This window comes from Triticum aestivum, chromosome 3D (genome assembly GCF_018294505.1).
Source record: "Triticum aestivum cultivar Chinese Spring chromosome 3D, IWGSC CS RefSeq v2.1, whole genome shotgun sequence".
Lineage (NCBI taxonomy): Eukaryota > Viridiplantae > Streptophyta > Magnoliopsida > Poales > Poaceae > Triticum > Triticum aestivum.
Genome location: NC_057802.1, coordinates 357,943,269 through 357,969,452, shown reverse-complemented (window position 1 = coordinate 357,969,452; position 26,184 = coordinate 357,943,269). Strand labels below are relative to the sequence as shown.

Genomic DNA, 26,184 nt, shown 5'->3' with positions numbered 1-26,184 from the left:
CTAATTTCTGTGATGAACTACTTTCCAATTCGTGAGAAGGTACAATTACCTTATCAAGTTCTACATTCCTCCCACTCACTTCTTTCGAGAGAAACTCCTTCTCTAGAAAGGATCCATTCTTAGCAACAAAGATCTTGCCTTCGGATCTGTGATAGAAGGTGTACCCAACATTTTCTTTTGGGTATCCTATGAAGACGCACTTCTCCGATTTGGGTTCGAGTTTATCAGGTTGAAACTTTTTCACATAAGCATCGCAACCCCAAACTTTAAGAAAGACAGCTTAGGTTTCTTGCCAAACGGTGTCGTCTCAACGGATTTAGACGGTGCCCTATTTAACATGAATCTAGCTGTATCTAATGCATAAGCCCAAAATGATAACGGTAAATCGGTAAGAGACATCATAGATCGCACCATATCTAATAAAGTGCGGTTACGACGTTCGGACACACCATTACGTTGTGGTGTGCCGGGTGGCGTGAGTTGCGAAACTATTCCGCATTGTTTCAAATGAAGACCAAACTCGTAACTCAAATATTCTCCTCCACGATCAGATCGTAGAAACTTTATTTTCTTGTTACGATGATTTTCTACTTCACTCTGAAATTCTTTGAACTTTTCAAATGTTTCAGACTTATGTTTCATTAAGTAGATATACCCATATCTACTCAAATCATCTATGAAGGTCAGAAAATAATGATACCCGCCGCGAGCCCCAACACTCATCGGACCGCATACATCAGTATGTATTATTTTCAAGGGACAATTGCATTTTTACCCCTAGTTGGTTCCTACCCACGGGTTTTGCCCTTACTTTTCGAGCTTGCTCAGTTTTGCCCTTAACTTTTCCGTCGTGGTCCCTCGAATGCCCTTTGACCGTTTGACCAAAACTTTGAAAATTCATAACTAATTCATATGAACTCAGAAAAATGAAAATAAGATATCAAAATGTTCAGATAAACATTACCTTTATGAGCATATCATTTGCATTCAGGACAAAAGCACCCTTTAAACTACCTGAGGTAATTAATGTTATTAACATTATTAAAAATAAAAAGGTATAAACAATATTTTTTCATGAATAAAAATTACAAGCAAATGTAGGTGATTTTTTCTGAACATCCAGATATCTTATTTGCATTTTTCTGAGTTCGTACCATCTTGTTAAGAATGTTCTAACGACTTTGACCATTATTTGGAAACTTCATAACAAGTTGATACGAACTCAAAAAAATGCAAATAAGATATCAGGATGTTTAGAAAACATCACCTACATTTGCATGTATTTTTATTCATGAAAAATATATTGTTTATACCTTTTTATTTTTAATAATGTTAATAACATTAATTACCTCAGGTATTTTAAAGGGTGCTTTCATCCTGAATGCAAATGATATGCACATAAAGGTAATGTTTATCTGAACATTTTGATATCTTATTTGCATTTTTCTGAGTTCATATGAATTAGTTATGAATTTTCAAAGTTTTGGTCAAACGGTCAAAGGGCATTCGAGGGACCTCGATGGAAAAGGTAAGGGCAAAACGAAGCAAGCTCGAAAAGTAAGGGCAAAACCCATGGGTAGGAACCAACTAGGGGTAAAAATGCAATTGTCCCTATTTTCAACAAGTCAGTTTGTAACATCCCAAAATTCTAAATTTTGGAATGTTATATTAAATAGATAGTTTTGATTGTTTGCTTGATTGTGGTGTGGTTGCTTGTGTGAAATTGAGTGAAATTTGAATTTTTTTGAAAGTTAAATGAGAGGGAATAAAAGGACTTTCCCCAAAAACTTTCACTTTGCTTTCTGATCTCCATGAATTCAAATTCTTTTCAAGTACAAAACCCTAGAGAGAAGATGACTTCTTCCATTTAAAATGAAAAGGGTTTTTGAAAAGATTTGAATTTCATTTGGAAATATTTTCCAATTCAGAAACTTTATGTAACTCAATGATTTTCATGAGAGAAGATAAAATGACTTCTTCAAAACATATAAAATATGAGTTGGAAGTTTAAAAAGATCAAATTTAAAGTCCCTTGGAAATTATTTTCAATTTGGAATTATTTGGTGTTATTCAAATTATTTCTCTCCAAAAATAAAATATATGGAAAATAGGATAAAATGATTCCCAACAGTAGAAAATTGGAGAAAAATAGTTTTGAAATCATTTTGGCATTTTAAAAATAAATTTTATTGGGTTTTGTTGTAGCAGTAGCACTGTCTGATTTATTAAAAATTTTGTGGATTTTATTTGACATTAGAAAAATGTTCATGTTGTACAAAATCTTTTTCTGAAAATTTGAATATATTATATGCCTATATAATATTTTATTTCTTTTGTTTTTATTATTTTTGCTTGTTTGTGTTTAAAAAAAAGGAAAAAAACTTTTCGCCGACTGGGCCGGCCCGGCTCCAGCCAGGCCGCTGCCCAGCCCAGCTCGCCCATCGCCTCCGTCCCCGAGCGGGACTCCGCCGCCGCCGCGCCGCCGTGCTCGAGCCGGTCACCGCGCCGCCTTGCCTTGCCCCCTCCTCCACGCCTCCCGAGGTTCGCCGCCTCTTCCTCCTTTAAAAACCCGAGGCCCCGGGCCCCGTCTCTCCTCCTCCTCGCATCGCGCCGCGCCGCCGCATCTTGCTGCAACCGCCGCCGCCACCGACGAGCTCTGCCACCGTCGCCCCGCACCGTCCCGCCGCCCTTGACCTCCGCCGACGCAGCCATTGCCTTCGCCTCGACGAGCTGTGCCTCCCCATCTACTCCGCCGGCGCCGCCAAGCCCCGGAGCCGCCGTCCCGTTCGAGCCGAGTCACCGCCGCCGCCGTCTTCTTCGCCGCAGCCGACGCCGTCAGCCGTCGCAGTAACCGTCGCCCCACCCCGTCCGTCCGATCTGGATTGGGCGATCCAGATCGAATTGTTTTTTTCTTTCTAAACGTTTTGTTTTTTTAGTGGACGTTCGCTAGTTAAGCCTTTGGAGCGAACACTTTCATTGCTTACGTCTCTATAGCGAACGTTCCTTCGGTAGAATTTTTCTTTTTCTGTTTTTATTTTCTACCAGGGACCTAGTTGTAGATGTTTTATTTACAGATTAGCCCCTGGTTTTCAAACGACTACAACTTTTTGCTCGCTTATCCAAATCCAACGAAACCAACGCCCACTTCTTCGTTATGATCCCCTCTATCCATATAATCAACTTAAACATATTTTGGAAAGTTTAAAGTTTGTTTTCAAACAGATTTGAATTTGAACTTCTTTTGATCATAACTTGAGTTTTATAACTCCGATTTAGTTGATTCTTTTTGCTAATTAAAGATCTTGACCTAAACTTTCTGATAAGACCAAATTCATCCAATTTTGGTACTGTTAGAAATTGTTTTCTATTGCAAGAGTTAATTGCTTGTTTTCGAAGTTTTCCGAGATCTTTTCTTTGATTCTTTGCATCAGTGCTTATGTATGCAATTGCTTGCTCATGATAGATTGACCGGAGTGTGACGAGTAGAACTATCACGAATTATGAGTGTGAAGCATCTTCATCATCAGTACAAGGCAAGTTCACACTTTGATCATACTCTTCATACCCAGTTTTTATGCATTAGTTTCAACCCTCAAACATTGCATGAGTAGGATTTTGATAACATGTGGGTATTGGGAAGTAGTTGTTGAGGTAGGAACCTATTGTCCTTTATCAAACCCTAGGGAGTTACTACGTTATGCTTACTGCTATGCTATGCTCGTAGACGTTGTTTGGTTGTGAGAGAATTCATGAAAGATGTGAGAGTTATTGTTAACTAAGGTTTAACCTAAGGTGGCTACTTTAATACACATCTAGGTGGATTGGTTGGGGCACCCTGGAGCACCCAGTGGTTTGCCCGGGCACCTGGTGAACCTAGTGCTTGCCCAAGGGGATCCCAGAGTACCCGTGTGATCACCCTATGGAATTCCACCCAGGCTCAAAGGGATCATAAGATTATTCATGTTAGAAACTTCCGTGTGCAGCCACATGCCATTATGGGCTCTAGCATAGTTGAGTAAGTTGTGGGAAACCTTTCCATGATGGGCTAGCAGATGTAGGGGATTGTAGGTGTACCGGCCTATCTATCGGTTAAGGGGACCTCTTCGGAAAGACTTGTCTCGGTCATTCGTTTCTCAAACACCATGTAGTGTGAGAAATCCAACGAAGGAGATCGAGTCTTCTGGGGAAACGTGCGCAAACCTCTGCAGAGTATACAAACTAATCATGATTAGCCATGTCCTCGGTTATGGACGTCTTGAGTCTCTGGTATTTGGATTATTATGTTGATCTCAACACTTTATTTAATTAATTTGTTTGGGTTAATGATTACTATTTTTTTAAACAATTGTGTAATAAATAAAAATATATTCCTTTGTTGTAGGGAAAAATTAGCTTTATGCAAATGATAACCATAGAGCCTCCACCAGCCAAATATGCATGTAGTGATACCCATTATTCAACATTGCTCTACAGTGTGAAATTGCCAGTACATTCAATGTACTGACCTACATGGTTGCAACGTCTCATGTTGCAGGATTCTTACGACGAGTAAGTGATACGTTAGGGTTACGATTTCTACACTCAACTTTGCCGTTGGTGTTGATGGGAATCCACAACCTTGTTGTTACTTCTGCTATATGGATTGAGGTAATAGTACTTACGTTACTTTATACATGTGATTTACCTCTGTTATAAATCCTCGAGTACTGTGTGTGTCAGCATACCGATCCAGGGATGACACTTAAGCACAGAGACTTGATCCATTCGGGTCGGGTCGCTACACAGTTGCTCGCTCCATTGTTCCAGAGAACGGAGTCTTAGTCATCTTGCCCATAAGGCATGGTTCGCAAACATCAAATGATTCATAATCAAGTGATTCCAAAAGTCCATCAGCATGGAGTTTCTTTATGCGCTTTTACACCAATATGACCTAAACGGCAGTGCCACAAATAAGTTGCATTGTCATTATTAACTTTGCATCTTTTGGCTTCAATATTATGAATATGTGTATCACTACAATCGAGATTCAATAAACCATTTATATTGAATGTATGACCATAGAAGGTTTTATTCATGTAAATAGAACAACAATTATTCTTTGACTTAAATGAATAACCGTATTGCAATAAACATGATCCAATCATATTCATGCTCAACGCAAACACCAAATAAAATTTATTTTAGGTTCAACACTAATCCCGAAGGTAAAGGGAGTGTGCGATGGTGATCTTATCAACCTTGGAATCACTTCCAACACACATCATCACCTCGCCCTTAACTAGTCTTTGTTTATTTTGCAACTCCCGTTTCGAGTTACTACTCTTAGCAACTGAACCAGTATTAAATGCCGAGGGGTTGCTATAAACACTAGTAAAGTACACATAAATAACATGTATATCAAATGTACCTTCGTTCACTCTGCCATCCTTCTTATCCGCCAAGTATCTAGGGTAGTTCCACTTCCAGTGACCATTTCCATTGTAGTAGAAGCACTCAGTCTCAGGCTTGGGTCTAGTTTTGGGATTCTTCATGGGAGTGGCAACTTGCTTGCCATTCTTCTTGAAGTTCCCTTTCTTTCCCTTGCCCTTTTACTTGAAACTAGTGGTCTTGTCAACCATCAACACTTGATGCTTTTTCTTGATTTCTACCTTCGCCGATTTCAGCATCGCGAAGAGCTTGGAAATCATTTTCGTTATCCCTTGCATATTATAGTTCATCACGAAGTTCTAGTAACTTGGTGATAGTGACTAGAGAACTTTGTCAATTACTATCTTATCTAGAAGATTAAATCCCACTTGATTCAAGCAATTATAGTACCCAGACAATCTGAGCACATGCTCACCGGTTGAGCTATTCTCCTCCATCTTGTAGGCAAAGTACTTGTCAGAGGTCTCACACCTCTTGACATGGGCATGAGTATGAGATACCAATTTCAACTCTTGGAACATCTTATATGCTCCGAGGCGTTTAAAACATTTTTGAAGTCCCGTCTCTAAGCCATAAAGCATGGTGCATGATACGTCTCCAACGTATCTATAATTTTTGATCGTTCCATGCTATTATATTATCTATTTTGGATGTTTAATGGGCTTTAATATGCTCTTTTATATTAACTTTAGGACTAACCTATTAACCGGAGGCCCAGTGCCAGTTGCTGTTTTTTTGCCTATTTCAGTGTTTCGCAGAAAAGGAATATCAAACGGAATCCAAATGGAATGAAACCTTTGCGAGGATCTTTCTTGGAACGAACGCAATCCAGGAGACTTGGAGTGGAAGTCAGAGACGCAACAAGGCGGCCACGAGGCAGGAGGGCGCACCCGGGGGGTAGGCGCGCCCCCACCCTCGTGGGCCCCTCGTAGCTCCACCGACCTACTTCTTTCGCCTATATATACTCTTATACCCTGAAAACATCCAGGAGAGCCACGAAACCACTTTTCCACCGCCGCAACCTTCTGTACCCGTGAGATCCCATCTTGGGGCCTTTTCCGGCGATCTGCCGGAGGGGGATCCGATCATGGAGGGCTTCTACATCAACACCATAGCCTCTCCGATGATGTGTGAGTAGTTTACCACAGACCTTCGGGTCCATAGTTATTAGCTAGATGGCTTCTTCTCTCTCTTTGGTTCTCAATACAAAGTTCTCCTCGATGTTCTTGGAGATCTATTCGATGTAATACTTTTTGCGGTGTGTTTGCCGAGATCCGATGAATTGTGGGTTTATGATCAAGATTATCTATGAACAATATTTGATTCTTCTCTGAATTCTTATATGAATGATTTGATATATTTGCAAGTCTCTTCGAATTATCAGTTTAGTTTGGCCTACTAGATTGATCTTTCTTGCAATGGGAGAAGTGCTTAGCTTTGGGTTCAATCTTGCGGTGTCCTTTCCCAGTGATAGCAGGGGCAGCAAGGCACGTATTGTATTGCTGCCATCGAGGATAAAAAGATGGGGTTTATATCATATTACTTGAGTTTATCCCTCTACATCAAGTCATCTTGCTTAATGCGTTACTCTGTTCTTATGAACTTAATACTCTAGATGCATGCTGGATAGCGGTCGATGTGTGGAGTAATAGTAGTAGATGCAGAATCATTTCGGTCTACTTGACACGGACGTGATGCCTATGTTCATGATCATGTCTAGATATTCTCATAACTATGCGCTTTTCTATCAATTGCTCAGCAGTAATTTGTTCACCCACCGTAATATATGCTATCATGAGAGAAGCCACTAGTGAAACCTATGGCCTCGGGTCTATTTTACATCATATTAGTTTATCGTCAACTTGCCAATTTCTGTCGTCGTTTATTTTGCAATCTTTACTTTCCAATCTATACAACAAAAATACCAAAAATATTTATCTTATTATCTTTATCAGATCTCACTTTTTCAAGTGGCCGTGAAGGGATTGACAACCCGTTTATCACGTTGGTTGCAAGGTTCTTGATTGTTTGTGCAGGTACTAGGCGATTTGCGTGTAGTCTCCTACTGGATTGATACCTTGGTTCTCAAAAACTAAGAGAAATACTTACGCTACTTTGCTGCATCACCCTTTCCTCTTCAAGGGAAAACCAACGCATGATCAAGAGGTAGCAAGAAGGATTTCTGGCGGCGTTGCCGGGGAGATCTTTGCTCAAGTCAAGACATATCAAGTACCCATCACAAACTCTTCTCCCTCGCATTACATTATTTGCCATTTGCCTCTCGTTTTCCTCTCCCCCACTTCACCCTTGCCGTTTTATTCGCCCTTTTTCGTCTGCTTCTTTCCGCTTGCCTCTTGTGTGTCTATTTGCCCTGATGGTTTTGCCTAAAAGCGTTGATCATCACCTTAGGAGGATGGAAGAAATTGGAAACAACGTTAGAAGCTTTATGTCTTTGCAATTTGAGCATAATAATTTCTTCAGAAGCGAGCTTAAAGAACAAAAAAAATTATGGAGTACATGAACAAAGAGCTCGATGATATGTCTAAGGAATTTTATAGTTTGAAATCTCAATTTGCTCATCTTGAAAATTTAGTAGGCCAAATTTCGGATAAGCAGTCCACTTTAGTTAATAAGATGACCGCCAAACCAGAAGAGCTAGAGGGTAATAATGATGAAGATTTAAAAGTGATTGATGTGTCTCCTATTAAATCTTTGTTTTCCAATATGAATCTTTATAAAGATCCGACTGGAGATGAGTCAACTTTAGTTAAAAGGCGTCCCAATGATTCAGAGTTTTTAGATCTTGATGCAAAAATTAATAAAAGTGGGATTGAAGAGGTCAAAACTTTACATAGCAATGAACCCACTATTTTGTATTTCCAGGAATTTAATTATGATAATTGCTCTTTGATAGATTGTATTTCCTTGTTACAATCCGTGTTAAATTCTCCTCATGCTTATGATCAAAATAAAGCTTTTACTAAACATATCATTGATGCTTTAATGTAATCTTATGAAGAAAAACTTGAATTAGAAGTTTCTATTCCTAGAAAACTTTATGATGAGTGGGAACCTACTATTAAAATTAAGATTAAAGATCATGAATGCTATGCTTATGTGATTTGGGTGTTAGTGTTTTCACGATTCCCAAAACTTTGTGTGATTGTTCTTTAAATTTGCACCTTGCGGATTCCACCATTAAGAAACCTATGGGAAGGATTAATGATGTTCTTATTGTTGCAAATAGGAATTATGTGCCCATAGATTTCATTGTTCTTGATATAGATTGTAATCCTACATGTCCTATTATTCTTGGTAGACCTTTCCTTAGAACTATTGGTGCAATTATTGACATGAAAGAAGGAAATATTAGATTCCAATTTCCGTTAAGGAAAGACATGGAACACTTTCCTAGAAAGAAAATTAAATTACCTTATGAATCTATTATGAGAGCCACATATGGATTGCATACCAAAGACGGCAATACCTAGATCTATTCTTGTTTTTATGCCTAGCTAGAGGCGTTAAACGATAGCGCTTGTTGGGAGGCAACCCAATTTTATTTTTGTTCCTTGCTTTTTGTTCCTTTTTAGTAATAAATAACTCATCTAGCCTCTGATGAGATGTGGTTTTATGTTTTAATTAGTGTTTTTGCCAAGTAGAACCTTTGGGAAGATTTGGGTGAAGTCTTTGCGATCTTGATGTAAAAAACAGAAACTTTAGCGCTCACGAGATTAGCTGCCATTTTTAACTGGAGAGTGCTTTTAGGTTTATTATTTTTGAAGATGATTAATAGATAAATTAATCATGTCCACCAATTTATTTCAGAAGTTTTTGAGTTCCAGAAGTATACGTTTGATACAGATTACTACAGACTGTTCTGTTTTTGACAGATTCTGTTTTTCGTGTGTTGTTTGCTTATTTTGATGAATCTATGGCTAGTATCGGGGGGTATGAACCATAGAGAAGTTGTAATAAATTAGGTTTAACACCAATATAAATAAAGAATGAGTTCATTACAGTAACTTAAAGTGGTGGTTTGCTTTCTTACACTAACGGAGCTCATGAGATTTTCTGTTTAAGTTTTGTGTTGTGAAGTTTTCAAGTTTTTGGGTAAAGATTTGATGAATTTTGGAATAAGGAGTGGAAAGAGCCTAAGCTTGGGGATGCCCAAGGCACCCTAAGGTAAAATTCAAGCACAAACAAAAGCCTAAGCTTGGGGATGCCCCGGAAGGCATCCCCTCTTTCGTCTGCGTCTATCGGTTACTTTACTTGAGGCTATATTTTTATTCACCACATGATATGTGTTTTGCTTGGAGCGTCTTGTATGATTTGAGTCTTTGCTCTTTAGTTTACCACAATCATCCTTGCTGTACACACCTTTTGGGAGAGACACACATGAATCGGAATTTATTAGAATACTCTATGTGCTTCACTTATATCTTTTGAGCTAGATAATTTTGCTCTAGTGCTTCGCTTATATCTTTTTAGAGCACGGTGGTGGTTTTATTTTACAGAAATTATTGATCTCTCATGCTTCACTTATATTATTTTGAGAGTATTTTAGAACAGCATGGTAATTTGCTTTGGCTATAAAATTAGTCCTGATATGATGAGCATCCAAGATGGGTATAATAAAAACTATCATATAAAGTGCATTGAATACTATGAGAAGTTTGATTCTTTATGATTGTTTTGAGATATGAAGATGGTGATATTAGAGTCATGCTAGTTGAGTAGTTGTGAATTTGAGAGATACTTGTGTTAAAGTTTGTGATTCCCGTAGCATGCACGTATGGTGAACCGTTATGTGATGAAGTCGGAGCATGATTTATTTATTGATTGTCTTCCTTATGAGTGGCGGTCGGGGACGAGTGATGGTCTTTTCCTACCAATCTATCCCCCTAGGAGCATGCGCGTAGTACTTCCTTTCGATAACTAATAGATTTTTGCAATAAGTATATGAGCTCTTTATGACTAATGTTGAGTCCATGGATTATACGCACTCTCACCCTTCCACCATTGCCAGCCTCTCTAATACCGCACACCTTTCGCCGGTACCGCACACCCACCATATACCTTCCTCGAAACAGACACCATACCTACCTATCATGGCATTTCCATAGCCATTCCGAGATATATTGCCATGCAACTTTCCACCATTCCGTTTATTATGGCACGCTCCATCATTGTCATATTGCTTGCATGATCATGTAGTTGACATCATATTTATGGCAAGGCCACCATTCGTCATTCATACATGTCACTCTTGATTCATTGCATATCCCGGTACACCACCGAAGGCATTCACATAGAGTCATATTGCTCTAAGTATCGAGTTGTAATTCTTGAGTTCTAAGTAAATAAAAGTGTGATGATCTTCATTATTAGAGCATTGTCTCATGTGAGGAAAGGATGATGGAGACTATGATTCCCCCATAAGTCAAGATGAGACTCCAGATGAAAAAAATATAAGAGGCCAAAGAAGCCCAAATAAAAAAATAGGCCAAATAAGCCCACCATAAAAAAATGATGAGAGAAAAAGAGAGAAGGGACAATGTTACTATCCTTTTTCCACACTTGTGCTTCAAAGTAGCACCGTGATCTTCATGATAGAGAGTTTCCGAAAGATCGTGAATGTCGCCTAGAGGGGGGGTGAATAGGCGCTTTAAAATAATTACGGTTGAGGCTTGAAAAAATGCGGAATAAGCCTAGCGGTTAATTTGTCAAGCACAAAACCTACAAAAACTAGGCTCACCTATGTGCACCAACAACTTATGCTAAGCAACAAAAACTACTTAGGTGATAGCAAGATATATGACAAGAAACAATATGGCTATCACAAGATAAAGTGCATAAGTAAAGGGCTCGGGTAAGAGATAACCGAGGCACGCGGAGACGACGATGTATCCCGAAGTTCACACCCTTGCGGATGCTAATCTCCGTTTGGAGCGGTGTGGAGGCACAGTGCTCCCCAAGAAGCCACTAGGGCCACGTAAACTCCTCACGATCTCGCACAATGCAAGATGCCGTGATTCCACTAAGGACCCTTGAGGGCGGTCACCGAACCCGTACAAATGGCAAACCTTGGGGGCGGTCACCGAACCCGTACACTTTGGCAACCCTTGGGGGCGGTCACCGAAACCCGTCAAATTTCTCGGGGCGATCTCCACAACCTAATTGGAGACCCCGACGCTTGCCCAGAGCTTTACACCACAATAATTGAGCTCCGAACACCACCAACCATCTAGGGCGCCCAAGCACCCAAGAGGAACAAGCTCAAGGGTACCAAGCACCCAAGAGTAATAAGCTTCTCAACTAGTAACTTCCATGTATCACCGTGGAGAACTCAAACCGATGCACCAAATGCAATGGCAAGGGCACACAGAGTGCCCAAGTCGTTCTCTCTCAAATCCCACCGAAGCAACTAATGCTAGGGATGAAATTGAGAGGAAGAACAAGAAGGAGAACACCAAGAACTCCAAGATCTAGATCCAAGGGGTTCCCCTCACATAGAGGAGAAAGTGATTGGTGGAAAAGTGGATCTAGATCTCTGTAGGGGAACGTAGTAATTTCAAAAAAATTGCTACGCACACGCAAGATCATGGTGATGCATAGCAACGAGAGGGGAGAGTGTGTCCACGTACCCTCGTAGACCGAAAGCGGAAGCGTTAGCACAACGCGATTGATGTAGTCGTACGTCTTCACGATCCGACCGATCAAGTACCGAACGCACGGCACCTCCGAGTTCTGCACACGTTCAACTCGATGACGTCCCTCGAACTCCGATCCAGCCGAGCTTTGAGGAAGAGCTCCGTCAGCACGACGGCGTGGTGACGATGATGATGTTCTACCGACGCAGGGCTTCGCCTAAGCACCGCTACGATATAATCGAGGTGGATTATGGTGGAGGGGGGGCACCGCACACGGCTAAGAGATCAAGAGATCAATTGTTGTGTCTATGGGGTGCCCCTGCCCCCGTATATAAAGGAGCAAGGGGGAGGCGGCCGACCAAGGAGGAGGGCGCGCCAAGGGGGGAGTCCTACTCCCACCGGGAGTAGGACTCCTCCTTTCCTTGTTGGAGTAGGAGAGAAGGAAAGAGGGGGAGAGGGAGAAGGAAAAGGGGGCTGCACCCCTTGTCCAATTCGGACCAGAGGGGGGGTGCGCGCCTCCTTCCTTTTAGCCTCTCTCCTCTATTCCCGTATGGCCCAATAAGGCCCAATACTTCTCCCCGGCGAATTCCCGTAACTCTCCGGTACTCCGATAAATACCCGAATCACTCGGAACCTTTCCAAAGTCCGAATATAGTCGTCCAATATATCGATCTTTACGTCTCGGCCATTTCGACACTCCTCGTCATGTCCCCGATCTCATCCGGGACTCTGAAATACCTTCGGTACATCAAAACACATAAACTCATAATATAACCATCATCAAACTTTAAGCGTGCGGACCCTACGGGTTCGAGAACTATGTAGACATGACCGAGACACGTCTCCGGTCAATAACCAATAGCGGAACCTGGATGCTCATATTGGCTCCCACATATTCTACGAAGATCTTTATCGGTCAGACCGCATAACAACATACGTTGTTCCCTTTGTCATCGGTATGTTACTTGCCCGAGATTCGATCGTCGGTATCTCAATACCTAGTTCAATCTCGTTACCGGCAAGTCTCTTTACTCGTTCTGTAATACATCATCCCGCAACTAACTCATTAGTTACAATGCTTGCAAGGCTTATAGTGATGTGCATTACTGAGTGGGCCCAGAGATACCTCTCCGACAATCGGAGTGACAAATCCTAATCTCGAAATACGCCAACCCAACAATTACCTTTGGAAGCACCTGTAGAGCACCTTTATAATCACCCAGTTACGTTGTGACGTTTGGTAGCACACAAAGTGTTCCTCCAGTAAACGGGAGTTGCATAATCTCATAGTCATAGGAACATGTATAAGTCATGAAGAAAGCAATAGCAGAATACTAAACGATCGTGTGCTAAGCTAACGGAATGGGTCAAGTCAATCACATCATTCTCCTAATGATATGATCCCGTTAATCAAATGACAACTCATGTCTATGGCTAGGAAACATAACCATCTTTGATCAACGAGCTAGTCAAGTAGAGGCATACTAGTGACACTCTGTTTGTCTATGTATTCACACAAGTATTATGTTTCCGGTTAATACAATTCTAGCATGAATAATAAACATTTATCATGATATAAGGAAATAAATAATAACTTTATTATTATTGCCTCTAGGGCATATTTCCTTCAGTCTCCTCTCTCTTTTCCCTCAAAAACTAGCAAGAATCCATGAAGGGATTGAGAGTTAGCAAGCTCGAAGAAGGTCAACAATGGGGGAAGAACACGAGCTCAAGAGATAAGGTTGAATGGGGAAGAAGACCCCCTTTTATAGTGGGGGGAACAATCCAACCGTTACCCCCAGAACAGCCCCGCAGAGGGCGGTACTACCGCTGAGAACAGCGGTACTACCGCTCCCCCGGGCGGTACTACCGTGGAGTTAGGAGGGCAGGAGAGATACAGACTCGAGCGGTACTGCCGCGGTGGTAGGGCGGTACTACCGCTCTTGAGCGGCACTGCCGCTCTACTGCCGCTGCGAAGTACCGCACAATCCGACACGAAAAAAGACCCCTCGAGTCGACGCGGCAGGGGCCTGGTACCGCAGCGGTACTACTGCTGAGGACCCACCGACGGTACTACCGCTGGGTACCGCGGTACTACCACTGGCGCCATCCTAAAGCCACTGCCACGAAAACAAGTATACTCCAAGGAAAACCAGAACTGCCAAAACTTCTTCATATGAGCTCCGAATTGAGCAAACTCAAGCTTGTTGGATACAAGACGACGAGTAGCATCAAAACAGCAAATAGAGGAGTGAAACCTCCAACCGAGAAGAACCGACATAACCTCCAACATCGAAAACATCATAGAAGATGCGAGTGAACTCCATTTTCGACGAACTCGAGCTTGTCATCAAGATGACCATAAGCTCCAAAACTCACAAAGAGAAGAACCAAACAAGAACCAATAAAGATGATGCAAGGATGCAATGGTTTGAGCTCTCTATGAACGATACGATTAAGCTACTCATTGAGAGCCCCCCTTGATAGTACGGCAATCGATCCTATAACCCGGTCTCCCAACTACCATCATGAGACCGGTAAAATAGAAAACCTATCAAGAGCAAACCTTTGCCTTGCACATGGTCCACTTGAGCTAGATGATGACGATCTTGACTCCCTCAAGATGGACCACCTTTCTTGATTGCGTTGGCTTGATGAAGACTAGTTGATTGCTCCCCCATACTCCACTATGGGTGAGCCACCCTTCCGCACATCTTCACAAGTCCATTGTCACCACAATGGACGGCAAGCTTCAAGCACTTGATCTCTTCATGATGCTCCACTTGAACTTGCACACGGCAATGTTGATGACAATCACCACTTGATGTCATCCTCTCCATGGGTTGAGTGATATCTTCCTCTTGACGCAAGCCCATGAACACGTACCTAACCCCACATAGAACTCTCACATAGACCATGGGTTAGTACACAAAGCACAATGGACAATGCTTACCATACCATGGGATCACTTGATCCCTCTCGGTACATCTTCTACGCTTGTGAGTTGATCAACTTGATTCACTCTTGATTTAGTCTTGATCAACCTAGAATCTTTCCAACTCTCTTCATTTGGATGATGTCTTGAAGGTAAACATGAATGATCACACAATCTTCTTCTTCAAGACATGCTTGCAATAAGCTCAACTCTCACATGACCAATCTTTGGATAATTCCTTAATAGCACCTTGGTCAACACAAACTCTCCTTGAAACCAAAACATGTACTCCAAGAAAAGCCTATGGACAAAACCTTCAAATATAACTCAAGGCAACCATTAGTCCATAGAGATTGTCGTCAATTACCAAAACCAAACATGGGGGCACCAAATGTTCTTTCAGTTTCTTATTTTGTCACTTTCATATACTAATGGGAATTTTTCATTATAGAACTTGGCTTGTATATTCCAATGATGGGCTTCCTCAAAATGCCCTAGGTCTTCGTGAGCAAGCGAGTTGGATGCACACCCACTTAGTTTGTTTTGTTGAGCTTTCATACACTTATAGCTCTAGTGCATCCGTTGCATGGCAATCCCTACTCACTCACATTGATATCTATTGATGGGCATCTCCATAGCTCGTTGATACGCCTAGTTGATGTGAGACCATCTTCTCCTTTTCGTCTTCTCCACAACCACCATTCTATTCCACCTATAGTGCTATGTCCATGGCTCACGCTCATGTATTGCGTGAAAGTTGAAAAAGTTTGAGAACATCAAAGTATGAAGCAATTGCTTGGCTTGTCATCAGGGTTGTGCATGATTAAATACTTTGTGTGATGAAGATAGAGCATAGCCAGACTATATGAATTTTTAGGGTTAACTTTCTTTGGCCATGTTATTCTGAGAAGACATGATTGCTTTATTAGTATGCTTGAAGTATTATTATTTTTATGTCAATATTAAACTCTTGTCTTGAATCTTTCGGTTCTGAACATTCTTGCCACAATAAAGAAAATTACATTGAAAATTATGTTAGGTAGCATTCCACATCAAAAATTCTATTTTTATCATTTACCTACTCGAGGACGAGCAGGAATTAAGCCTGTGGATGCTGATACGTCTCCAACGTATCTATAATTTTTGATCGTTCCATGCTATTATATTATCTGTTTTGGATGTTTAATGGGCTTTAATATGCTCTTTTATATTATTTTTGGGACTAACCTATTAATCGGAGGCCCAGTGCCAGTTGCTGTTTTTTTGCCTATTTCAGTGTTTCGCAGAAAAGGAATATCAAACGGAATCCAAACGGAACGAAACCTTCGCGAGGATCTTTCTTGGAACGAACGCAATCCAGGAGACTTGGAGTGGAAGTCAGAGATTTAACGAGGTGGCCCCAAGGCAGGAGGGCGCACCCAGGGGTAGGCGCGCCCCCACCCTCATGGGCCCCTCGTTGCTCCACCGACCTACTTCTTTCGCCTATATATACTCTTATACCCTGAAAACATCCAGGAGAGCCACGAAACCACTTTTCCACCGCCGCAACCTTCTGTACCCGTGAGATCCATCTTGGGGCCTTTTCCGGCAATCTGCTGGAGGGGGATTCGATCACGGAGGGCTTCTACATCAACACCATAGCCTCTCCGATGATGTGTGAGTAGTTTACCACAGACCTTCGGGTCCATAGTTATTAGCTAGATGGCTTCTCCTCTCTCTTTGGTTCTAAATACAAAGTTCTCCTCGATGTTCTTGGAGATCTATTCGATGTAATAATTTTTGCGGTGTGTTTGCCGAGATCCGATGAATTGTAGGTTTATGATCAAGATTATCATCACGTGGTGTCTCGGCATGACGAACTGTCGCAACGGTGCATACTCAGGGAGAACACTTTATACCTTGAAATTTAGTGAGAGCTCATCTTATAATGCTACCGCCGAACTAAGCAAAATAAGATGCATAAAGGATAGACATCACATGCAATCAATATAAGTGATATGATATGGCCATCATCATCTTGTGCCTTTGATCTCCATCTCCAAAGCACCGTCATGATCACCATCGTCACCGGCTTGACACCTTGATCTCCATCGAAGTATCGTTGTCGTCTCGCCAACTATTGCTTCTACGACTATCGCTACCGCTTAGTGATAAAGTAAAGCAATTACATGGCGATTGCATTTCATACAATAAAGCGACAACCATAAGGCTCCTTCCAGTTGCCGATAACTTTTACAAAACATGATCATCTCATACAACAATTTATATATCATCACGTCTTGACCATATCACATCACAGCATACCCTGCAAAAACAAGTTAGACGTCCTCTACTTGTTGTTGCAAATTTTACGTGGCTACTACGGGCTTAGCAAGAACCGTTCTTACCTACGCATCAAAAACCACAACGATTTTTTGTCAACTGTGTTGTTTTAACCTTCAACAAGGACCGGGCGTAGTCACACTCGATTCAACTAAAGTTGGAGAAACTGACACCCACTAGCCACCTGTGTGCGAAGCACGTCGGTAGAACCAGTCTCGCGTAAGCGTACACATAATGTCGGTCTGAGCCGCTTCATCCAACAATACTGCCGAATCAAAGTATGACATGCTGGTAAGCAATATGACTATTATCGCACACAACTCTTTGTGTTCTACTCGTCCATATAACATCTACGCATAGACCTCGCTCGTATGCCACTGTTGGGGAACGCAGTAATTTCAAAATTTTCCTACGATCACGCAAGATCTATCTAGGTGATGCATAGCAACGAGCGGGAGAGTGTGTCCACGTACCCTCGTAGACCGAAAGCGGAAGCGTTATATCAACGCGGTTGATGTAGTCGTACGTCTTCACGATCCGACCGACCCTAGCACCGAACATACAGCACCTCCGTGTTTAGCACACATTTAGCTCGGTGACGTCCCTCGTACTCTTGATCCAGTTGAGGCCGAGGGAGAGTTCCGTAAGCACAACGGCGTGGCGACGGTGATGATGAAGTTACCGGCGCAGGACTTCGCCTAAGCACTACGACGATATGATCGAGGTGTGTAACTGTGGAGGGGGGCACCGCACACGGCTAAGAGATTGTGTGGTTGTGCTATTGGGGTGCCCCTGGCCACGTATATAAAGGAAGGAGGGAGAGAGGAGGCCGGCCAGGTTGGGCGCGCCAAGGGGGGAGTCCTACTTGGACTCCTAGTCCAAGTAGGATTCGGCCCCCCCTTTTTCCTTTATCCCACCGGAGGGAAAGCGAAGGGAGAGAGAGGGGGAAGGAAAGAGGGGGCCCGACCCCCTCCCCTAGTCCAATTCGGTTTGGGCAAGGGGAAGGGCGCCCCTACCACGTGGCCCTTTCTCCTCTCCTCCAATAAGGCCCAATAGGCCCATTACTTCTCCCGGGGGGTTCCGGTAACCTCCCGGTACTCCGGAAAAATGCCCGAACTACTTAGAACCATTCTGATGTCCGAATGCAACCTTCCAATATATGAATCTTTACCTCTCAACCATTTTGAGACTCCTCTTCATGTCTGTGATCTCATCTGGGACTCCGAACAACCTTCGGTTCATCAAATCACATAAACTCATAATACCAATCGTCATCGAACGTTAAGCGTGCGGACTCTACGGGTTCGAGAACTATGTAGACATGACCGAGACTCATCTCCGGTCAATAACCAATAGCAGAACCTGGATGCTCATATTGGTTCCTACATATTCTACAAAGATCTTTATCGGTCAAACCGCATAACAACATACGTTGTTCCATTTGTCATCGGTATGATACTTGCCCGAGATTCGATCGTTGGTATCTCAATACCTAGTTCAATCTCGTTACCGGCAAGTCTCTTTACTCATTCTGTAATGCATCATCCCGCAACTAACTCATTAGTCACATTGCTTGTAAGGCTTATAGTGATGTGCATTACCGAGAGGGCCCAGAGATACCTCTCCGAAACACGGCGTGACAAATCCTAATCTCGATCTATGCCAAACCAACAAACACCATTGGAGACACCTGTAGAGCATCTTCATAATCACCCAGTTACGTTGTGACGTTTGATAGCACACTAAGTGTTCCTCCGGTATTCGGGAGTTGCATAATCTCATAGTCATAGGAACATGTATAAGTCATGAAGAAAGCAATAGCAATAAACTAAACGATCATAGTGCTAAGCTAACGGATGGGTCAAGTCAATTACATCATTCTCTAATGATGTGATCCCGTTCATCAAATGACAACACATGTCTATGGCTAGGAAACTTAACCATCTTTGATTAACGAGCTAGTCAAAGTAGAGGCATATTAGTGACACTCTGTTTGTCTATGTACTCACACATGTACCAAGTTTCCGGTTAATACAATTCTAGCATGAATAATAAACATTTATCATGATATAAGGAAATAAATAATAACTTTATTATTGCCTCTAGGGCATATTTCCTTCACCTAGTGCTTCCATTCAATAGATCTTGATCGCAACTTTGGTGAATCGTCTCACACACTCGAGGATGAGATCTTCCTCAATGCGAACATAGTCATCGATGGCATTGGACGAACATCCATAAGCAAGGACTTGCACGACTATTGTGATCTTCTATGATGGACTTGCACTTGATTCTCCTACGACATGCATAGACTAGGAGGACTCAGTGAATCAATGACAATGATATGTATAGTAATACATATCACCAAACAAATGCTCACTAAACGACACTATTTGGTCAGACAAATAGCGAAGGAAGCGAATGAGGTCCCGACTAGTTTTAGGAAGCTTCTCGAACCTTCCACCTGGTTTTGGCAAGGTTTCAGAAGGTCCTTTTTTCTTTTCCTTTTTTCCACTGTTTTTTTTTCATTTTTTCTATTATTTTCTCCCTTTCTATTTTTTGTTTCAAATCCACAAACATTTATAAAATTCATGATTTTTCTTTGAAAGCCGTGAATATTTTTTGAATTCACAATTTTTTTCAATTTCGTGAACATATTTTGAAATTAGCGAAAATTTATGATTTTTTTAGAAAAATTGTGATTTTTTTTTCAAAATCACAAGCATTTTATAATTTAAGGTATTTTTAGATTCATGAACATTTTTTCAATTGGCTAATTTTTTAAAATTCATTGAAATAATATACTCAGCCAAAATTTGAAGAACAAAGTGAAAAAACAAAATATTTCTAACTAATGAATTTAAAATGCAAGTTTTATTAAAATAACGACTAGTATCTTTTTTCTGCAAAAATACTTTATTAACCATTGGTAATCTTTTGTACATAGCCCGAAGGCTGCAAAAGCCAAACATGACAACTTGAAACAAGTTGCAATGAATTGCTAGCAAAATTATGGGCATCTACATTGCATCATCTACCGTCATGCTTAAAAACTATACTACCTTCGCCCGGAATTAGTTGTCGCTGAAATGGATGTATCTAAACGTATTTCAGCGTTAAATACATCTGTTTGAGCGACAAATAATTTCAGACGGAGAGAATACCGTCCATAGCATTCTTCATCTCTATAAGTTCTCTAATGATCATCACAATTACCCCAAACGTCCCGTTCTGGATGCTACAAATAACACCAGAATAGTCAGAAGCAATAGACTGCGAGCTTAATCCTTGATCGTGAGCAAGGCATAAAGCTTTCCTATATGCAATTGCTTCAACAGATGAGCGATCCATCACTCTGTCCATAAGACCATAACCAGAACGAAGGCCCCTCAAGAAAGCTCCATTTTTTAGTGAAAAATTGCCGCCGCCAAGCTCTTCCTTTGCTCCACTGAAATCGCCCCATCAACACTCCCTTTTACATCGTGCTTTTAGGCCAAATACGCTCTATTTTATTGATCGTCAATAACAACGCACATGGAAATACAATGGGCTGGCCCATCCCACGCGGACGTGCGCGGAGCGCCGCCGTCTGCGATCGGCTCGAGTTTCCCGGCCGTGTTTTCCCCGTGAAATTGCAGCCCAGCTGTACATACTAGGCCCGTCCGCATATGCATGTTCTTTAAAAAACAAACTTCTCTATAAAAAAAACTGAATTCTTCTAAAAAAAGAAAAAAATCTGACATCTGGGCCCCGACGTCACAGTTCTCGTGCGGCAGTCTGACGACCACCACACCAAACAAACCTCACCGGGCCAAGCGGCCGGGGCGCCCGTCCGTCCGTCCCACCGTCCTCTTCCCCTTGCTGCTGCCAGATAGCGCAACGGACCATGGCCGCCGTGGCAGGCCCCACCGTCCTCCGGCTCCGCCCCAGGGCCGCCTCCCCGTCTGCTTCGGCCTTCTCCGCCTCTCCTCGCTGCCGCCTCAGCTCCGTAGCCTGCTCCTATCCCAAGGCAATCCCCTCCTCCTCGTGCCCAAACGCCTAGAGCATTTTTCCTCTATCTGTATGACCTCCTATTTCGTGCTTGGTTAGCGATTAGGTGAGTTTTAATTAGTTACTGGTGGAAGTTTTAGTCCCCCGTATGGATAATTCGAAAAGGATGATTTTATTCCCTCTATTGGGTGCGATGTCAACGTGCCAATGAGTTTCAGTCATTTTTTGGTAGACTTTTTACTGAAATACGAGTACCTCTTAAATTTTGACAGTTACATACTTACATGTACCTACTCTATGCTCCATATACTTCTGCGATTCTGGATGCTATGAACATGAAAATTGCGGTGAATTGTCTGGTTTGACACAGGGTTATCTCTCAGCTTGCAGGATCATTTGCAGTTCAAAGGGTAAATGGATGTAGGATGCAGTACTTGGGCACTCTAAAAGGTAATTTTTCCCCTTACTTTATGAAAAGCTCTTTATTGAATACACATAGCCGTTTACGTTGATTTTACCACATGTTAACAGAACAAGTTCTAAGGAGCTCCGGCAACCATGATGGACATATTAAGCGAATTGTTTCCTGCACTGCTAGCGACAAACAGGAGCCAATTGCTTCACTTACCTCGGACACGCCAGTCTTAGAAGATACCAAGAGTAATACTGCAGATTCCTCTGCATCTTTGGGCTCCGATTTTACTGAGAGGAGTGCTGGAAAACCGGGATTCATCTCATTTCATGGCGGCAGCTCTCAAACGTTAAGTGTGGAGAGTGTGCCACATCCTGGCAAGGAAGCATCTAGATTAGTATGGTTTGTTGGTCCAACTATTCTTGTGGCATTCTTGGTTCTTCCATCGCTTTACCTGCGGAGAGTACTCTCAGCCGTGTTTGAGGATTCCCTGTTGACAGGTATCCTTTCTGTGATAATTCAGAAATTTGTTCTTTTCATCCTCAACAACTCTGATAGTGTCTTTTATCTCATTCCTTTACCTCCCAGTCCCACCTTTTATTAGCTGAGGGAAATCAGTTATGTTGGTTACCATTTAAGACAATCATATATCTGTGCCTGTTAGTAGCATTTATTCCATTAAAAGGCATGTAAGTAATTGGTGATTGAAAATAGGTAATTTCATTGCTTTACATCTGATCATCCCCCATACACATTGTAACAATTTTCTTTCCCTTAAATGAACACCGATGCACGTAATTCGTTCTTGGAATATATTTACACATCTACTCCAAAGACACTACATATACCATTCCTCATTTGGATAAAAACTAGCCATAGCTGCATTACTGATAGAATTTTATTGTTGTGTGCAGATTTCCTTATACTATTCTTCACTGAGGCTCTGTTTTACGGAGGAGTTGGGATTTTTGTCCTGTTGATTGATAAAGTCTGGAGACCTTTGCAGCAGGTAGCACCTAAGAGCTACATCTGGTCAAAAGCTAGATTTTTCCGAATTTCTTCAGTAACAACGATGGTTCTAAGCCTGATAATACCGCTTCTGACAATGGGCATGGTTTGGCCCTGGACTGGTCCAGCAGCTTCAGCTACTCTTGCACCTTATCTGGTAGGTCTTGTTGTACAATTCGCATTCGAACAGTATGCACGGCATCGGAAATCACCTTCTTGGCCAGTTATCCCTATTATCTTTAAGGTAATGTGGTTCTTACTTTATCCTGGTATTGTTTGGATCCTGAAGTTACCCTTTCGAGTTATAATCAAGTGTGATTGGGTGGATATGTTTATGCCATTGTTAAGATGGTAGTCATTCGTGGTGACCTGATGTTTCAGAGTTTGGTTTATCAGTCCATTTAGTAAATTTGCAATTGCTTAATGATAACGTGGAGCCATTTGCAGAATATAAGTCATTATACATGCGGGGTAGGCCCATTTATAGGTCGTTGGACTACTCCCTAGCAATATGGAAAATAATTTTTAATCCTTAACAAATAGCAATTTACCCCTGCTTTCCTATCAATACGATTCTTATCTGCTTGTGGTTAGATATCCTTATTCACTTGGATGCTAGGGGCAGTTGCCTTGTGCATAGTGTGCACATATCATCACTGGTCCTCAAAGGCAGCTCATCCTCGAGCTGAAGTGCCGCCATGGCTGCGACCCTTTGTAGCCCCATGTTGTAGAGATGTTGTGAAAGCTTGGACAAACCTGAGAAATGAAGCTCCGATACTAGATTCTATGGGATAACTTGACTAACAATTCTGACAAATATTAAAACAATCTGGCTTATTGACTGCTTTTCTTTAACTGATAACCACATGGAAGGCATGAAAATAGAATTTGTTAATCACAAAAGGTACAAGGATGGTATATACGAAAAGGACGTGTGATATACAAAGGAGAGGGGGAAACAGGAGATATACAAGGGACTGTATAAGGTTTATTGATTGCTTGCTTACAATGGACATGATGGTAGCCCCTTTCATATATGTGGGCCTCCTCCCAAGCAATATTTAAGATGAAAGAGATCAAATCCCTAACAAATATTACCTCTGTTCCTAAATATAAGACGTTTTCGCAGTTCAAATTAAACTGCAACGTCTTATATTTTGGAACAGAGGGAATAGCAATTAATCCTTACTTTCCTAACAGTAAGGTCCTTATCCATATTTTGTTGGATATTCTTGGATGTAAGGGCTGGCTGCCTTGTGCGTAGCATGCAAACAACAAAGAGTAGCAACTGAGTTTGTTGCTCATCCACAACACATAAGGCTTGTCTGCTCTACTTTCCATCCTTCAGAAATGATAACTTTGTATCAATGAGGCAAAGTAATGTCCTGATATTTTCGTAAACAATATGATGAGAACCCAATATATTACATGGTTCATGTTTAATTTCAGTCTGGTTGAGGATTTTAGGCACAAGTCACACAACACATCATTCGTAATACAAGCTAAAAAACACACCATTCATAATACAGGGCCCAGTTTCCTTATAGTGATCACTGGTCAATATTCAATACTGGTTCTAGGCTGTTAGCAACTTGTTCCCTCATGTGATAACTATTCGTTTCATTTCATTGGTAAATGGTAAATATAGTATAGCTTAGGCCTGACTGCTGTTATTAAAGGATTGCCTACAGTTTACACCATACACTATAGCTTCCTACTTTCCTGACTATGACTACTGCTATTGTGACATATACTTTTCTCATGTTCGTTCCAACAAATCATGTAACTACATCTTAGCTGACGTTCTTCTTGAGTGAAATATTTTGGTAGTTCTTAGCATGTCTCATTTCCCCATCCATCCTTACAGGTCTACAGGCTTCACCAACTGAACAGGGCAGCTCAACTGGTGACAGCACTCACCTTTTCTGTTAGAGGAACTGAGGCAACAAATCAAACTTTGTCTATCATGAACTCCTTAGGGGCACTACTGACTGTTCTTCAAATTCTTGGCGTTATCTGTGTATGGTCACTCTCGAGCTTTCTGATGAGGTTTCTTCCCTCTTCAGACATTCCAGATCCTTGACTCATAGCACAGCAATCAAAGGAGTCAATGAGTATAGCCGCCTCACTGTAAATTGATCTACCTGGAGCCAGTTTATACATCTGCAGAGTTTATCTTTAGTTTAGGGGTTAAACTGCTTCAGCTGATGAACTGCAGAGAAATTGTCCGATTTGCCGATCTGGAATTGAATAAACTGAAAACAAGAGAGCTGATCTGTCAGCTCTTTAGGATGTTCGATGCATGGGGTGTGTATGTGCTTTTCTTGTGGACCGAATACTGGGTAAGTGGGTATCACAGGATCAACTAATTTTGACTGAAGTTATCCGTAGATTATAGTTTTATAGAATTCTCAACAGTCACCACTCCAATTGGAGTGTTTACACTGTGAAGTACAAAATGAATATGTTTGTGTAGGATCGAAAGTAGGTCTACCGGGGGGGGGGGGGGGGGGGGGGGGGGGGGGGGGGGGGGGGGGGGGGGGGGGGGGGGGGGGGTTGATTAGACTACTTGACCAAATAAAAATCTAACATTTTCCCAATTTTAATTGTTGGCAGATTTTAGCAATTAGTACAAGTCAAGCAATCAACATACACATGCAATTCTAAGAGTAGCAGCGAAAAGTAAAACATTGCATATGGAGGTAAAGGGAAGGGTTTGGAGAAGGCAAACACAATGTAGACACGGAGATTTTTGGCGTGGTTCTGATAGGTGGTGCTATCGTACGTCCACGTTGATGGAGACTTCAACCTACGAAGGGTAACGGTTGTGCGAGTCTACGGAGGGCTCCACCCACGAAGGGTCCACGAAGAAGCAGCCTTGTCTATCCCACCATGGCCAACGCCCATGAAGGACTTGCCTCACTCAGGTAGATCTTCACGAAGTAGACGATCTCCTTGCCCTTACAAACTTCTTGGTTCAACTCAACAATCTTGTCGAAGGCTCCCAAGAGACACCTAATCAATCTAGGAGACACCACTCTTCAAAAGGTAATAGATGGTGTGTTGATGATGAACTCATTGCTTTTGTGCTTCAAATGATAGTCTCCCCAACACTCAACTCTCTCTCACAGATTTGGCCAAGAGACACATAACCAATCTAGGAGACACCACTCTCCGAAAGGTAATAGATGGTGTGTTGATGATGAACTCCTTGCTTTTGTGCTTTAAATGATAGTCTCCCCAGCACTCAACTCTCTCTCACAGATTTGGCAATGGTGAAAAGATGATTTGAGTGGAAAGCAACTTGGGGAAGGTTAGAGATCAAGATTCTTGTGATAGGATTGGAATATCTTGGTCTCAACACATGAGTAGGTGGTTCTCTCTCAGAAAATGAGTAGTGGAAGTGTAGGCACGTTCTGATGACTCTCTCACTGATG

General features: G+C 41.8%; 1 protein-coding gene across 1 annotated transcript; it reads left to right on the top strand.

Annotated features, from left to right (window-relative positions):
• The first annotated feature begins 21,085 nt into the window (after window positions 1-21,085).
• On the top strand, window positions 21,086-25,050 carry LOC123078874 (uncharacterized). Its single transcript, XM_044501514.1, has 5 exons — window positions 21,086-21,346; window positions 21,711-21,777; window positions 21,859-22,239; window positions 22,654-22,991; window positions 24,615-25,050. Exons 1-5 carry the CDS (start codon window positions 21,224-21,226, stop codon window positions 24,828-24,830), a joined length of 1,125 nt encoding a protein of 374 aa, XP_044357449.1. The 5' UTR covers window positions 21,086-21,223; the 3' UTR covers window positions 24,831-25,050.
• The last annotated feature ends 1,134 nt before the right edge of the window (window positions 25,051-26,184 follow it).

Coding starts and splice junctions, on each gene's coding strand:
- LOC123078874 (XM_044501514.1), top strand. CDS start 21,224: ATGGCCGCCGTGGCAGGCCCCACCGTCCTCCGGCTCCGCCCCAGGGCC. Junction 21,778..21,858: donor GTACTTGGGCACTCTAAAAG/GTAATTTTTCCC, acceptor ACATGTTAACAG/AACAAGTTCTAAGGAGCTCC. Junction 22,240..22,653: donor TGAGGATTCCCTGTTGACAG/GTATCCTTTCTG, acceptor TGTTGTGTGCAG/ATTTCCTTATACTATTCTTC.